The sequence below is a fragment of the Alexandromys fortis genome, unplaced genomic scaffold (genome assembly GCF_014885135.2).
Source record: "Alexandromys fortis isolate MF-2015 unplaced genomic scaffold, M_Fortis_MF-2015_v1.1 scaffold_21, whole genome shotgun sequence".
NCBI lineage: Eukaryota > Metazoa > Chordata > Mammalia > Rodentia > Cricetidae > Alexandromys > Alexandromys fortis.
In genome coordinates this window covers 15,142,559-15,157,280 of record NW_026067905.1, presented here as the reverse complement: position 1 = coordinate 15,157,280, position 14,722 = coordinate 15,142,559, and the positions used below count along the sequence as shown (strand labels likewise).

Genomic DNA, 14,722 nt, shown 5'->3' with positions numbered 1-14,722 from the left:
GGGGAAAGGGGTTGAAGTTGGATATGGGCTGACCTGGATGGGGGGGGGTGACCATGAGGACAGGGGATGACCATGAGGACAGGGGATGACCATGAGGACAGGGGTGACCATGAGGACAGGGGTGACCATGAGGACAGGGGGTGACCATGAGGGAAGGGGTGACCATGAGGACAGGGGGTGACCATGAGGGCAGGGGGTGATCATGAAGACTGGGGAGACCATGATGGCAGGGGGGTGACCATGATGGCAGAGGGTGACCATGAGAACAAGGAGTGAGCATGAGGATGGGGGTGGTCATGATGGCAGGGGTGACCACGAGGACAGGGGGGTAACCATGATAGCAGGGGGTGACCATGAGGACACGGGATGACCATGAGGACAGGGGATGACCATGAGGACAGGGGATGACCATGAGGACAGGGGTGACCATGAGGACAGGGGGTGACCATGAGGACAGGGGGTGACAATGAGGACACGGGATGACCATGAGGACAGGGGATGACCATGAGGACAGGGGTGACCATGAGGACAGGGGATGACCATGAGGACAGGGGGTGACCTTGATGGCAAGGGGTGACCATGAGGGAAGGGGGTGACCATGAGGACAGGGGGTGACCTTGATGGCAAGGGGTGACTATGATGGCAGGGGGTGACTACTCACTCTCCTTGGTGTTGAACATTTCTAGGTGGATGAAATCTATAAACTGTTGGCATTTCTCGGGATTTTTCATAACTCTGCGGTAATTGCAAAAACTCTTGATGAAGCCGATCATTTTCATCCATCCTCTCTTCTGGGGAAGAGAAGGGGTATCCATTAGCATGGCTAATTGACCAAAAACCTACTGTGTGCCACAAACCTGCTATTGACTACACCCAGAATCTTTGCTTCCACAAAGGAATATTTTGTGGATTCCCACTTCAAGGGTGATGAAACTCAGGTCAGACTGCCTCTGACCACATAGCTGGTAAGTCAAAGAGCTTAGCCCCAGTCAGTCATCATAACGCCTTGGCTCAAACGCCCTCCACCACAGCAGCGAGGGCCAGCACTCAAAATGGAAAGGAAGAGAGGACCAAAACCAGTTTCTGCTCACAGGAAGAAATGACAGCCCAGGAGATTTTAAAGTGTTAAAGAAATAGAGAGATGAGTGGACCAATTTCTAACTCTTAAGAAAAGTTTACACATGCTCACTCTCCCACTCCTGTCCCCTCCCCCACACAAACAAATGTATTCTGCTACTGCAAGCCTTTAATAAATACAGGGAGACTGTTGTCCAGTTCATTTGCCTCTAGAAAATTATCTGTTCTTTTGATGACCAATTTCTTGAGTTCTTTGTATATTTTGGAGATCAGCCCTGTCCGATGTGGGGTTAGTGAAGACATTTTCCCATTCTGTAGGCTGCCGTTTTAGCTTGTTGACCGTGTCCTTTGCTTTACAGAAACTTTTCAGTTTCAGGAGGTCCTATTTATTAATTGTTTTTCTCAGTGTCTGTGCTACTGGGGTTCTATTTAGGAAGTGGTTTCCTATGCCAATGCGTTCAAGTGTACTTCCCATTAAAAGCATCTTATTGATGAGAGTGCTCACTCCTATACCCCAGTTCTTAGAGAGAAGAGCAAGGCCAATGTGGGCCAATGTAGTTTTAGGGAACTAATGGGGAAGTATTAAATCTGCACTGGGTTTGGGGGGCTAGAAACTTTTAGAGAAGAGCCTAGCTTCTCTGTAATTGTGTGATTTGGGTCAGTTTACTTGATCTGAGTCTTTGTGTAAGACAAAACTGATGTATGTGTGTGTGTGTGTGTGTGTGTGTGTGTGTGTGTGTGTGTAGCATAGTATGTGGCCCACAGCAGGCAGTAAGAACATTTGGTTTCTTTCTATCTGACAGGAAAAACTGAAATTCGAACAAAGCTCTCTGGTTCTGCATATAATTTTCAAGCATCCACTCACTTGTGGTGCCCTGGAGATTTGGCTCATGACCAGAGGGAGTTGAGAAGGGAAAAGGGTAGCAGGTTTTCATGCCTACAGTATTGGGGGTAAATCTAATTTTCAGCTATATCTTGATTTCACCTTTGGAGTCTGACAGAATTGGGTTCAATTTTTCTGTCCAAGCTTAAAGGAGCATGTGTGCTTTTCCAGACCGCACAAGACTTCCCCGAGTTCCATCCCCATCTCTTCCCCCTTCTTCTCTTCCCATGAGACAAAGGGTAAGAGGGGTAATCATGTATGGGAGAAGGACATGGTGTTCTCAGTGCCAATCACTGGCATTGTCTTTCTGGGGTTTGCCGGCCCGAGAAACACTTGTTCCAGGCCTATGCAAGGGGAGGCTTATGTTGCCAGTGTCTGGATGTAGAAATCAAACTAATCTTTGTGCAGAAAGATTAGAAAAGCATTTGGCCTGATGGCCAGTCCACATCCTCCAAATAAACATGGGCAGAAAAAACAAAACCCTGACAGTTTCATTTCCGTGTATCTAACCCTCGTGCCCGTCACTTAGTTGGTGACAGAGGCAGACCAGAAAGAGATTTCCCAGTATATTATTTCTGAGCCTCAGATTACCCTTTTGTAAAACAGGGCTTACGACACGACCCCCAACTCCAAGAGTAATTCTTCCAGTGGTGTTTCAAACGTCAATAGGGACACTGGCTTTCCTGTCTGTCCCGCCCTTTTCTCTTCCTCCTCACTGACCTGGGATTCCTGTAGGTGCATTGCTGCCTTTGAGGGCTTCCTTTGAGAGACAGGCTGTACTTCAATTTCCACCTCCATGGGGCGTGGTGGGAACATGTCTTGGTACTCTTTAAACCTACCAGAAAGGAGACCGAGATCAAAGAAGACAAAGCCATGCTCTTGAAACACAGCAAGACAGCCTTGTTTCAAGCCAGTTTCTGTGCTCCTCTTATTGTCTCAATTCTTACACAGTGTAAGTCAGTCTTCTCAACACTGCATTCTTCCTCATCATGTGTGTGTGTTTGTGTGTCTGTGTGTATACGTTTGTGTGTGTGTGCATGCCTGTGTGTATATATGTATATGTCTTTGTATGTGCATATGTACATGTGTCTGTATGTGTATATTTGCATGTATATATGTATATGTGTTTTGTGTTTATGTATGTATGTGTGTGCATGTGTGTGTATGTGTGTGTATATGTGTGTTTGTGTATGTGTGCGTGTGTCTGTGTGTGGATATGTGTGTGTTTATGTATGTGTGTGCCTGTGTGTGTATGTGAGTTTGTGTGTATATATATATATATATCTGTGTGTCTGTGTTTTTATGTGTATGTTTGTGTGTATGTGCATGTGTGTATGTATGTGTGTGTTTGTGTATATGTGTGTTTGTATATGTGTATCTGTGTCTTGTGTATGTGTGTATATGTGTACGTATGTGTGTTAGTGTGTTTATATGTGTAGTTCATGTGTGTGTATATGTGTTTGTGTATGCATGCATCTGTGTGTGTATGTGTGTATGTATGTTTGTGACTGTGTGTGTCTGTGTGTATATGTGTGTGTTTGTGTGAATATATGTGTGTGTTTGTGTGGGTATATGTGTTTTTGTGTGTGCATGTCTGTGTATATATGTATGTGTTTTTCTGTATATATATGTGTGTGTATATATGTATATATATGTGTGTGGCTTGTGTGTGTATATGCATGTGCTTATATATGTGTATTTGTGTGTATATGGGTGTGTGTATGTGGATATATATGTGTGTGCACGTATGTGGTGTTTGTGTGTGTATATGTGTGTACGTATATTTGTGTATGCATGTGTGTGTGTTGCACTGGTGCTGGCAGGCAGGAGATTCGAAAGCAAGTTTTGTGTTTCTCTTGGAGGGGGGCTCTGGCGGTATGCTATGAAGACTAGGAGAACTTGGCTTAATGTGGCTTTTCAAAGACAGGAAGCAACCCCAGAAGGAGCCCGCCTTGTCTGGGCATGCTCACCACTTTTCTTCCAGAGATTTCATCACGTAGCCCTGGAGCATCAGCAGAGTGGTGGTGGTGATGTGGCGCATGTGGACGGTTTCTTTGATGTAAGGAGCATCACATTGCAGCATCTCTTCTAAATGATGAGACAGGGAAAGAGGGAGGGAGGAAGGAAGAGCGTCATTTCTGTCTGCTGCTTGGTGCTTCACGTGCAAGTCTCAGGACCCTCTGTTCTCACTCTGGCCTCACTCTGAGCCTTCTACAATTTGACGATTTCTAAAGAATATTTTATTTTATTTTATTTTTTTAAAGTTTTTTTAAATATTTGTTTATTTATTTTTATTATGTATACAATATCCTGTCTGTATGCCTGAAGGCCAGAAGAGGGCGCCAGACCTCTTTACAGATGGTTGTGAGCCACCATGTGGTTGCTGGGAATTGAACTCAGGACCTTCGGAAGAGCAGGCAACGCTCTTAACCACTGAGCCATCTCTCCGGCCCCCTAAAGAATATTTTAAATGTTATGGGAAATTGTTTTGTCGGCAAAATACTATCTTTCTTAGTTCTATTTCAAAAATGAAAGCTTAAAGGGAAATGAAATCTTAAAATTTAAACTCATTTCTGTAGCCGGGGTGAAGTTTTCCAGTTTAGGGGTGGCTTAGGAGGAAAGGAGCAAAACACAGTCTTTGGGTGCAGAAGGAGAGCCCAAGACACAAATATCAACTCAGGGACAGATTCACAAGACTGCATCCGGGCAACGTTCCTTGTGTTCAGAGGTAGGAAGGTTTGTTAATGAGACCTGGAAATGCAGCCAAGGAAAATCTGAGCACTCCTTTCTCTTTGAGATCCCCCTCCCCAGTAACTATGTATAGAACTCACACTGAAAATCAGCACATAAATATTTCTTATATGTAGCAATGCATTATGACAACAATATCTCTTCCATTCTACAAGACAGGACCTTTGGCTGGACCACACAGTCAGAGTTAACAATGCACCCTGAAGACACTTAAGGCTTCAGACAACTAGTGCTGTGTACTCAGGCCGCGAACCCGCCCTTAAGAAAACAATGTAACAACTAACCTTCCTTGCCTTAGATTTCTCATGTAATTAATTTTAACAAGGGAAGCTAATACATAGGTGCAATTGTAAAAACCCAAAAGATCCTGTACTATATAGTACTACACCTATAGTGCCCCATGCCGCTACAGGTCGGTACGCTTTCGTGAGCAGGGAAGTAAGCTTGGAGACTTAAAGACACAGAGAGAGAGAGAGAGAGAGAGAGAGAGAGAGAGAGAGAGAGAGAGAGAGAGAGAGAGAGAGAGAGAGAGAGAGAGAGAGAGAGAGACAGACAGAGAGAGAGAGAGAGACAGAGAGACAGAGAGAGACAGACAGAGAGAGAGAGACAGAGACAGAGACAGAGAGACAGACAGAGAGAGACAGAGACAGAGAGACAGAGACATGGGTCACTCTTGATACAAGAGTGCCAATACCCAGTTTATTGTGCTCAGGGGAAGCTTATATAAGGATCCTGAGCCACACATGTCCAGCTCTCGGGATATTTCAGCTGCAGGCCCATCAGCCTGCCATTAGGGTCTCGTGCCCAGAGCAGCTGCAGACACAGGTGTTTTGCACAGTTCACTCCAGCAGGCAAAGTCAAGGAGAAAGTCAAGGGGCCAGGGATCTGCAGCTCCCAACATGCAGTCTTAAAGGTGTACTCTTCCATGTCTCTGTCCCAAGACTAATGCACACATGTATGTATGATATGATAATCATTGGCTGAGGACAGAAAAACAGGACCAAACCAGCTTATAAAATGAATGCCCACCATAAATGCTGGAGCAATGTATGGATATTGCTTGACAGCATTGGATTGTTTGTTATCTGGATCAGTTGGGCTCAGTTAGAATCAGTGACCCCATCCCTTGGGTTAAACATTTCTGGACAGGCAGTAGTGGTGCATGCCTTTAATCCCAGCACTTGGGAGGCAGAGGCAGGAGGATCTCTATAAGTCTGAGGCCAGCCTGGTCTACAAGAGTTAGTTCCAGGGCAGGCACCAAAGCTACAGAGAAACCCTGTCTTGAAAAAAAAATTCTGTAATGTTTCACCTCCTTCCTCCACGTGGTGTCTTCTGTGCTGTTCAATAAGAGAGAACAAAGCCCCTTGCTAGCGACACACACAGGAACACTCAGAGACACAGGGGCAGATTCACAAGACAGCATGTAGGCAGGCACAGATTCAGACTCATACGGACAGAGGACAATGGGAGGCACAGGGAAAAATTAAAGAATTCACATCTGGGCTCCCTCTTGTTTAAGTGACACCCAGGGTTAGTGCTTTATAACTTCTTCTAATTGCTCAGTGTGACACCAGCACAGTATCGGTGATTCTGAGTTCATTGTTACAACGTTCGAATTGCACCTACAAACCATGACACACTGGGCTGGGGCATGTCTGTAAATCCTAGCACATGGCAGGCACAAGTAGGAGGTGTCAGCATTTTAGGCCAGTCTGGGCTACATAGTGAGTTTCAGGCCAGTCTGGAATATGTGGTTAAGACTCTGTTTCAAAACAAATGAACTAGAGAGATTTGTTAACTTTGAACTTTTTCTACTTTTGTACTTCTACCCTTGTCTTAGAAAACTATAAACAAAACCAAAGCAAGCAAACAAACAAAAAACAGCAAACAAACAAGCCCCCTCCCCACCCACACAAGCTCCACCTGCTCCTCTGGGACAGGCAGAAAGCTCTGCTCTGTGGCCTTGATGCAGCTTGTCTGCCTCCAGGGGGGCACTTGTGCACCCTCTTTTGCTAGGGCTGTAAGCTAATACTTTATTTGTTGCCACCAGCTAAGAGGAATTTCCATGGGTCAAGTTTAACACCACATCGGACAGGAAAACAAGACAGTTTATGAACGATTTCCAGACAGACCATTCTCTACCCCGGCTCAACTTTTCACATCTGGGCATGGAGGAAAACGCCCGTTGGCTTAGATTTAGCCCCACGCTAGCTGATTTCATGATCAAGTAATTTGAATTTGTGTTACAGTTCCACAAATCAGATAAGCCAGTTAACTTCAACGTATTCTATTTTCTTTGTTTAGAAAATGCAGCTCTTTGTCCCTACCTTACAGGGATTAAGGTTCGATTTTCAACATGAAGTGAAATGAACATGTATATGAATGCATCTTACACATGACTCCTCTTACCAATATTATGGCTTTGGGCTTAAATATTGTTTCCGCATTCATTCTCACAGTCTTAATATTGCTCCCGCGGAGTATTACAGAGACGCCCCTGCTCTGCTCTCTTGGGGTTTTCATGGAGCCAGGTTATTTCCCAGACTTTTACTCCCAAGAAACTGAAGTGGGAATCCGGAGGAAAAGGCGTACCGGGAGGGACCTTGCCATGGAAGTAAGTCTTGGTTATGTTCTCCAAAGCGGCCTTGTAAGTCTTTTCATTGGTCTCCATCATGATCTTCTGCACGGCTATCAGGAACAGCAGCGGGTTTTCAGCCTTCCGGTCTCTGAGGAATTCCCGGAAGCACTCCTGGTGTTGAGAATTTAGAAGGATTTCTGTCAAGTTCCTGGAAAATAGAGCACCGTTGTTAGAGGGGAAGGATCAAGATCGCGGCGACTGTTCCGAGTAGGGAAAGGAGCCGGGCACAGGTCACGACGTCTCCTCTAGGCCTGCGAGATCCGCCTGCCTCTGCCTCCCGGTGCTGGGATTAAAGATGTGTGCCATCACATCTGGCAAAACCACTACTTTTTGAGGCTGCTCGAAGGAGAGCCGGTTTTTAATCACTACTTTTGGGGGGGGGGTTTAAAATTTTTGATGTTGTTTCTATAGATTTACCAACACTTTCAACTTGTTTTTGAGTCTGCTTTTAGAAATTTGGGCATTTCTATAGGTATAGTACATTAAGTTGTTGAAACTGATCCTTCATTTTTTAACAATCTCAATTTCTGTACAGTCCTCATCATTTAAAAAAAATTTTTTTAAACAAATTTAAGTTATATTTCTTTTGTGTGTTTGTCCATTTGTGTGTTTGTGTCTGTCTTTCTGCCTATGTGGTGTGTTTCATGGTACACACATGGGGGGTTTGGCTCCTTCGACTGTGTGGCTCCTGCCCCTCTGGACAGATAATGCCTATTGAACCATCTTCCAGTTCCCTGGCTCCTCCTCCACATTAAATCTGCTAATTCCGTCTAGCAAGCTTTTCGTGCAGTTGTTACGTTTTTTCCTACCGCAGATCTGAATTTAGTTGTTTTATAATTGGTCTGATTATTGATTTCCTCTAGTTGATTAATGATTGTTATCATACATTCCTCTAGTTCCTTAAACATAATTTCCTTTAGTTTGTTGAATAGTTTCTTAGATGTTTTGGCCAAGTTCAGATGGGAACCAGTTCCCATCTGCTGCCTGCCCCACATACCACATCCATTCTGTGCTTCCCTGGCTGGTTTGTACCAACTGTGGAGGTGGAGCCCACTCCCTCTCGCTCTTCACTTTCCTCAGGTTGTTGCTGTTGATGGTTTGATTTGCTTTTCTCTAGTTTATTTTTCTCTAACTGACTCACACGGTTGAATTCTAGAGAGCATTGGTCCCTACAGTGTGTTTCCACAAGGTGCCTGCTCTGCTTTTTCTTAAGGTATTTCTCATTCTTTTTATTTTATTTTATAATTTTATAATAAAAATGATGCAAATAAAAAAATCACACACTGAAATTCACCAGACCCTTCCAAGACACAGTTCAAATAGTAATTCAAAATGGAGGCTGTAAAGTTTTACATTGCATTTTAAACTTTTGCTATTGAATATCTTTTTGTGCACTTATCTATCACAGAAATATTTTAAAGGATACATTCATTGTTGCTTTATATGTATGAGTGTTTTGCCTGCTTGTCTGTGTAACACCTGTATGTCTTGTACCAGCAAAGACCAGAACAAGGTGTTGGAGCCCTGAAACTAGTGACTGTTAGCATCACACAGGTGTTAGGTATTGAACGTGCATCATCTGCAAAAGCAACAAATTCTCTTAACCACTGAGCCGTCTCTGTAGGCACCGTTCTTTTGGTCTTTAATTATAATTTTAAGGCCTTATGGAAAGCCAAGAAAAATAGCTAACTTGGCCCATCTTTGTTCTGTCTGGGACTGAAAACCTATTCATGACATCATTTCTGTGCAGTTAAAATCCTACATGCAGCTTAGGAGTTCTTCTTACAGCCTAACTTTTTAAAATCTGTACTCAAAATATTTCTCTTTCTGATGTACCCCCATGGGAATCACACAAAACTTGATCACAACACTTCAAAGTCATCTTGAGTTCTTAGTTGTCTTAGATTAAGAGCAAGAACTCTTATTATTATGGTATTATGGCAAAAGCTTTTAACCCCAGCACTGGGGAGGCAGAGGCAGGGGGATCTCTGAGTTCAAGGCCAGCCTGGTCTGCATAATGAGTTCCAGGAGAGTCAGAGCTACATCAGACCCTGTCTTGAGAAACCCAAAAGGCAAACAAACAACAAGTAGAAAGTGACAAGAATTGCCTTATTAGTATGAGATGTATTATATAGATAGCATTATCATCTATATCATTAGAATGGCTGAGACTAGCGTATGATCAATAATAACTCACACTGAATGGGGGTTAGAGACAAGCTTAGAAGACCTGCAACTGTGGTGTCTCTGACCCTGGCTATGATCTTAAGGCATGCTGTATGACTTATACGATTTAGAAAAGACTCGTATTATCCATGGTCAGTGACGTTGGAACTGTTTCTGTGGCCCGAGTAGAGAACAGGGATGAGCACAGACTAGAGTAGCAAGAGGAATGATGATTGCCTTCCAGGAACCAGTTTCCATTATCTAAGGGCAGGGGAGATTTATTCTGAGTGTTTGGAACAGATAGAAGGTGCTACAGTAACAGAAGAATTCTTGTGGGCATTTTTTTTCTATACAAAATATTTCCTCAGAGATTTGATTGTCTCTTTGTATATTACTATATTTTCATAATCTATAGATGAACTCTTCTTATAGCTAGCAATTAGAAAAAAAATGGAATAAAATGAACAAATTGGCCTTAGAGAAAATTAGCCAAAAAAGAAGGAATCATGCCAAAAGTAAAAAGCACTAAAAAGTAGCACGTGGAATTGGCGGCGGCCTCTGGGGATGCAGGCTCAGAGCAGGGAATTATAGCAGATGTAACATTTGGGGAACTTTTCATGTCTAAGTGACATTTGTGATAAGGGTGCTGAGGGATAATGCTCTTGTACCCTGTAAAGATTTATCACTTGTATTGGTTTAATAAAACATTAATTGGCCAGTAGCCAGGCAGGAAGTATAGTTGGGGAAACCAGACTAGGAGAATTCTAGGAAAAGGAAAGGCTCAGTCTGCAGTCATCAGCCAGACACAGAGGAAACAAGATGAAAATATTGCACTGAGAAAAGGTACCAAGTCACCTGGCTAAACATAGATAAGAATAATGGGCTAATTTAAGTTGCAAGAGCAAGTTAATAATAAGCCTGAGCTAATAGGCCAACCAGTTTATAATTAATATAAGCCTCTCTGTGTTTTGTTGGGACTGAACAGCTGCGGGACCAGACAGGAGAGAAACTTACATCTACAAAGGGAATTGGAAAGAAAGACAATTGTTGCCTCCTCAGGAAATGTCATAGACTTTTCTCCCAGTGGAGACAGATTAGAAAGTGGAGCCACAGGAAGGAAGAGACCAGTCACGAGGCCACCTTAGCAGCGTGGAACCTAAAGCTCCTAAATAAATTGACCTACATGTGCTATTGACAGCAGTGAAACATCTTTCATCAAAGGCAGTGTGAATGCCTAGAGGAAGGATAGAACTGAGCAAAACATGCTTCATCCACAGCTTGGAAGTCAGTAGCTCTATGCAGGCTATGTAGAAGGGTGTCCATGACAGTGCTAGTTAATGTGGAGACTCACAACTGGTCAAAATATTCAGAACAAGCCACTGGTGAGTGCTTAGCCTGAAATGGGCCATCTACATCAGTCCTCTCCAAGGCTCAGGGAACATCTTGGAAGAGAAGACAGAAAGAATTGTGGGAGGTGCGGGATGAGGAGTGCTGTGAAGTGCTGGGATTTGAACATGACATGGCTGTTGCGCCTGTGCACTCACAGATCAATCAGACCTGCACAAGACCTCTAAGAGACCCAGCCCTTCAATATGCCATCACGGATAGGGGAGGGGCTAGTAAGGCTCCACCCCTTCCTGGGGAGCTGCAGGCAGTTAACAGTTGTTGAGGGAAGAGGAGTCATAGTCCCCAGTGGTCTAGCCATGGGTACTTTGCCCTTGCACAGGTAAATGACTCTTAACTGTTCTCATGCAAGTAAACCTAATTAAGTGTATTGGATCACACACCACACACACACACAAAGGTAAAAAAATGAAAGTAGAGAAGACTAAGTTAAGCAGATGAGTAGGGAATAATCTATATTATGTATATTATATATAGCATATATATTTGGTATAATTATATATATAAACAAAACTTTTAAAAAGTTTTCTGTAATAATTTAAGTTTTAAGAAGTTATTTGGTAATATATAAATAAGCAACATAACATGCAGAGCGTCTTGTCCATATGCATAAGAGCTACAGAAAAAGGTCTGGGGACCTCCACACAGAAAAGAGTCTGTGCCTAAAGATGTTGCTATAGCTGGATCCCCCATCTTACCTTGGTCTCATGGAAGGCTTCCTTATGATAGATTTTTTAACAAAGGATGTTTTCCTTTGTGAGCCCATGTGTTTTGGCTGCTTAAGAATTTCTACTGTATAGCCTGAAAAAGACCACAAAGTTAGGTAACAATATTTTATAAAGAGAGAGTAAGAAGGGACGTTTATCCGGCATTGACTACAAGTATTGTGTCCGGTCACTGAACACCTGGACACTGTCATCAGGTCAAGGTGTGTTACTCATGAATGTTGGCCATCAGGGATAGAGCCTACCTTCCTTAGAGACACTGGCCATCAGGACTTCAGTCCATCTTCCTTAGAGACATGGACCATCATGCCTAGAGCCTACCTTCTTTAGAGACTGCTGAGACCAAGTCCACTATTCTTCTAGGTACATTACTGAAGATGAGAGCCACCTGCCTTCCAATCTGATTCTTTCATTCAGCCACAATGCATGTGCTCCATCTTTGTTGACACCTTGGCTGTCCTCTCAGAAACACTCCATGGGTCCTTTGAAAGTTTTACTTTGTAATCATTGAACTTACTGACTGTTAACCTCAACTGTAAGAGGCTCCCCACTCAACTTCTGGCTTTAACTAAAACCATTTTCTTTCCAAGGATACGGCACTGCGATGGTATTCTGGCAACCCTCACACAATTCAGAACAGGTGTCTTGCTCTGTGGTGCACTTTAGAACTTTATTCTGAGAAACGCATTTAATGTTTTTGAAAAATAATAGATTCCATGGATTTCACCATTATCAAAACCCTTTGGGGGTTTGGGATGCCATTTAGCTGACAGAATGCTTGCCTAGCCTTCATGAAGACCTGGGCTCAATCCCTAGTACATGTGATGTTCTTGCCCATGATTCTAGCATTTACAAAGTAGAGCAGGAGATCGGAAATTCAAGGGCATTGTTGATTACAAATCCAGTCTGAGGATAACCTTGACTACCAAAAACCCTTTAATTTTACAGAAGAAAAACACTGACAATAAAATCATCAAAGGTAGGGAGAGAGTCATTTCATTGCTCAAGATCAGAATATGACCCGGTTATACAGTCACTGACTTAAGATGCATATTAAATAGAATGTGCACTTGCAGGGTATTTTGTGTGATTTAATAGTGTGTCTGATTGGCAGCATACAACAAGGATTGAAAGCCATAGATATATACATTGGTTCTAAATAAATGCAACTGGGTTGACTTAAAAAATGAAGTCCAGACTATAGAAGTCTTGATACAAAAGAAAAAGAAAATCCATCAAGTTCCAAAAGCAAAATCCTTCCTAGGATCAAACACTTAAAATATTGGGTTAAAAAAAAATCTCAAAGTCATAAATAAGCCAATAAGAAATTTGGTTAAAATATGAAGATTAGAGAAAAGATTGTGAAAACAGGAAGATTATGTCAAAATAATAATTTTCAATGTTTAAGCCACAGTGAACATAAACAAAAGCTCAGGACTTGAAAAATTAGAAAGACTTCCCACCTTATATTTTTCTTAAGATAGCTGGCAATTTTGTAAATGCCAGAAACTTTAGAAACTGAAAGACTCTTCCCTGTAGGCGTGACTCGTTCCTCGAGTTCCTGCTTTGGTTCTACCCGCATTGAAAGTCCAAGAACCCTTTTCTCCTTTAGAGCTGCTCCTGTCAGGTATTTTATCATGACGGCTGGAAAGGAAACTGAATCATCTCTAGAAAGGTGATATCCAGTCAGTGCTGTTGCCTGGATATCCAGAATGTCTTCGCTGACTTGTCATGGAATATTGTTTTAAGATGTGTTACATTTGTTTATGCTGTGGAATATTTCTTTAATGATGCAAAGATATGTCGCATTCTTTTATTCTGCATTTGTTTATCTCTGTGGTGCTGGGTTACTTTGCCTGTCTAAAACACCTGATTGGTCTAATAAAGAGCTGATTGGCCAATAGCTGGGCAGGAGAAAGAATAAGGGGCATGCAGGTAGAAAGAATAAATAAGAGGAGAAATCTGGGAAGAGAGGATTGGCGATCAAGGAGTAAGAAAAAAAGGAAGACATCAGGAACCAACTACCCAGCTACACAGCAAGTCACAGAGTAAGAAGTAAGAAAAGTGGACAGAAATAAAGATAAAGTCCATAGGCAAAAGATAGATGGGATAATTTAAGAAAGGCTGGCTAGGAACTTGAAAACAACCTAGATGCCCTTCAGCCAAAGAACGGATAAAGAAAATGTGATACATTTACATAGTGGAGTATTACTCAGCGGTTAAAAAAAAAACCTATGACATCTTTAAATTTGCAGGCAAATGGACAGATCTAGAGAAACACATCTTGAATAAGGTAACCCAGACACAGAAAGACAAATATCATATGTAGTCACTCATAAGAGGCTGCAAATATAATATTCACTCACTCATAAGTGGATACCAGACATAAGGCAAAGGATAACCAGCCCACAGTCCACAACCCAAAAGAAGCTAGAACTCTCTTCCAGAAACAGATGGAAGCAGATACAGAGATCCGCAACTAACCAATGGGCTGAACTCCTTGAGTACAAAAGAAAGTGAGGAAGGAACAATAATATAAGCAAAAGGGTCAAGACCATGATGGGGAAACCCACAAGATCAGCTGACCTGAACTAGTAGGAGATTCCAGACTAACAACTGGGGAACCTGAATAGAACCGAACTAGACCCCCTGAATATAGGTGACAATGGTATAGCCTGGGCAGTATATGCAGTCACTGGCAGTGGGACCAGGATCTAACTCTAACATATGAATTGACTTTGTGGAGAGATACCTTGATCAGCCTAGGCACAAGATGACAGGGAAGGGACTTGGGCCCCCTTCAATGAGGTGATGGGACAAATGTAATTGACTTCCCAGGGGAGGCCTTACCCTCACTGAGGAATGGATGGGGGGCAGGGTGGGGGAAAGGTGAGGGGAGCAGGAGGAGAGGAGGAAGGGGGAACTGGGATTGGTATGTAAAAAATAAACAAATTAATTAATTAAAAAAAGAAAAACTGGCTGGAAATAAGCCACACTAGGGACGGGCCCTTATAAATAAGAATAAGCCTCCAAGTGTGATTTGTTTGGGAGCGGGACCCCAAGGAATGAAAAGCCAGA

General features: G+C 42.8%; 1 protein-coding gene across 1 annotated transcript in view; it reads right to left on the bottom strand.

The window, feature by feature from the left end:
- Positions 1-14,722, bottom strand: part of Rgsl1 (regulator of G protein signaling like 1) — a 66,316-nt gene that overhangs the window by 24,506 nt on the left and 27,088 nt on the right. The window contains exons 10-14 of the mRNA XM_050135124.1: positions 11,618-11,720; positions 7,304-7,497; positions 3,931-4,048; positions 2,681-2,795; positions 662-791 (exon numbers count right to left, since the gene is read on the bottom strand). Of these exons, the coding sequence (XP_049991081.1) occupies positions 662-791; positions 2,681-2,795; positions 3,931-4,048; positions 7,304-7,497; positions 11,618-11,720 (660 nt within the window). The remainder of the gene's footprint in view (positions 1-661; positions 792-2,680; positions 2,796-3,930; positions 4,049-7,303; positions 7,498-11,617; positions 11,721-14,722) is intronic.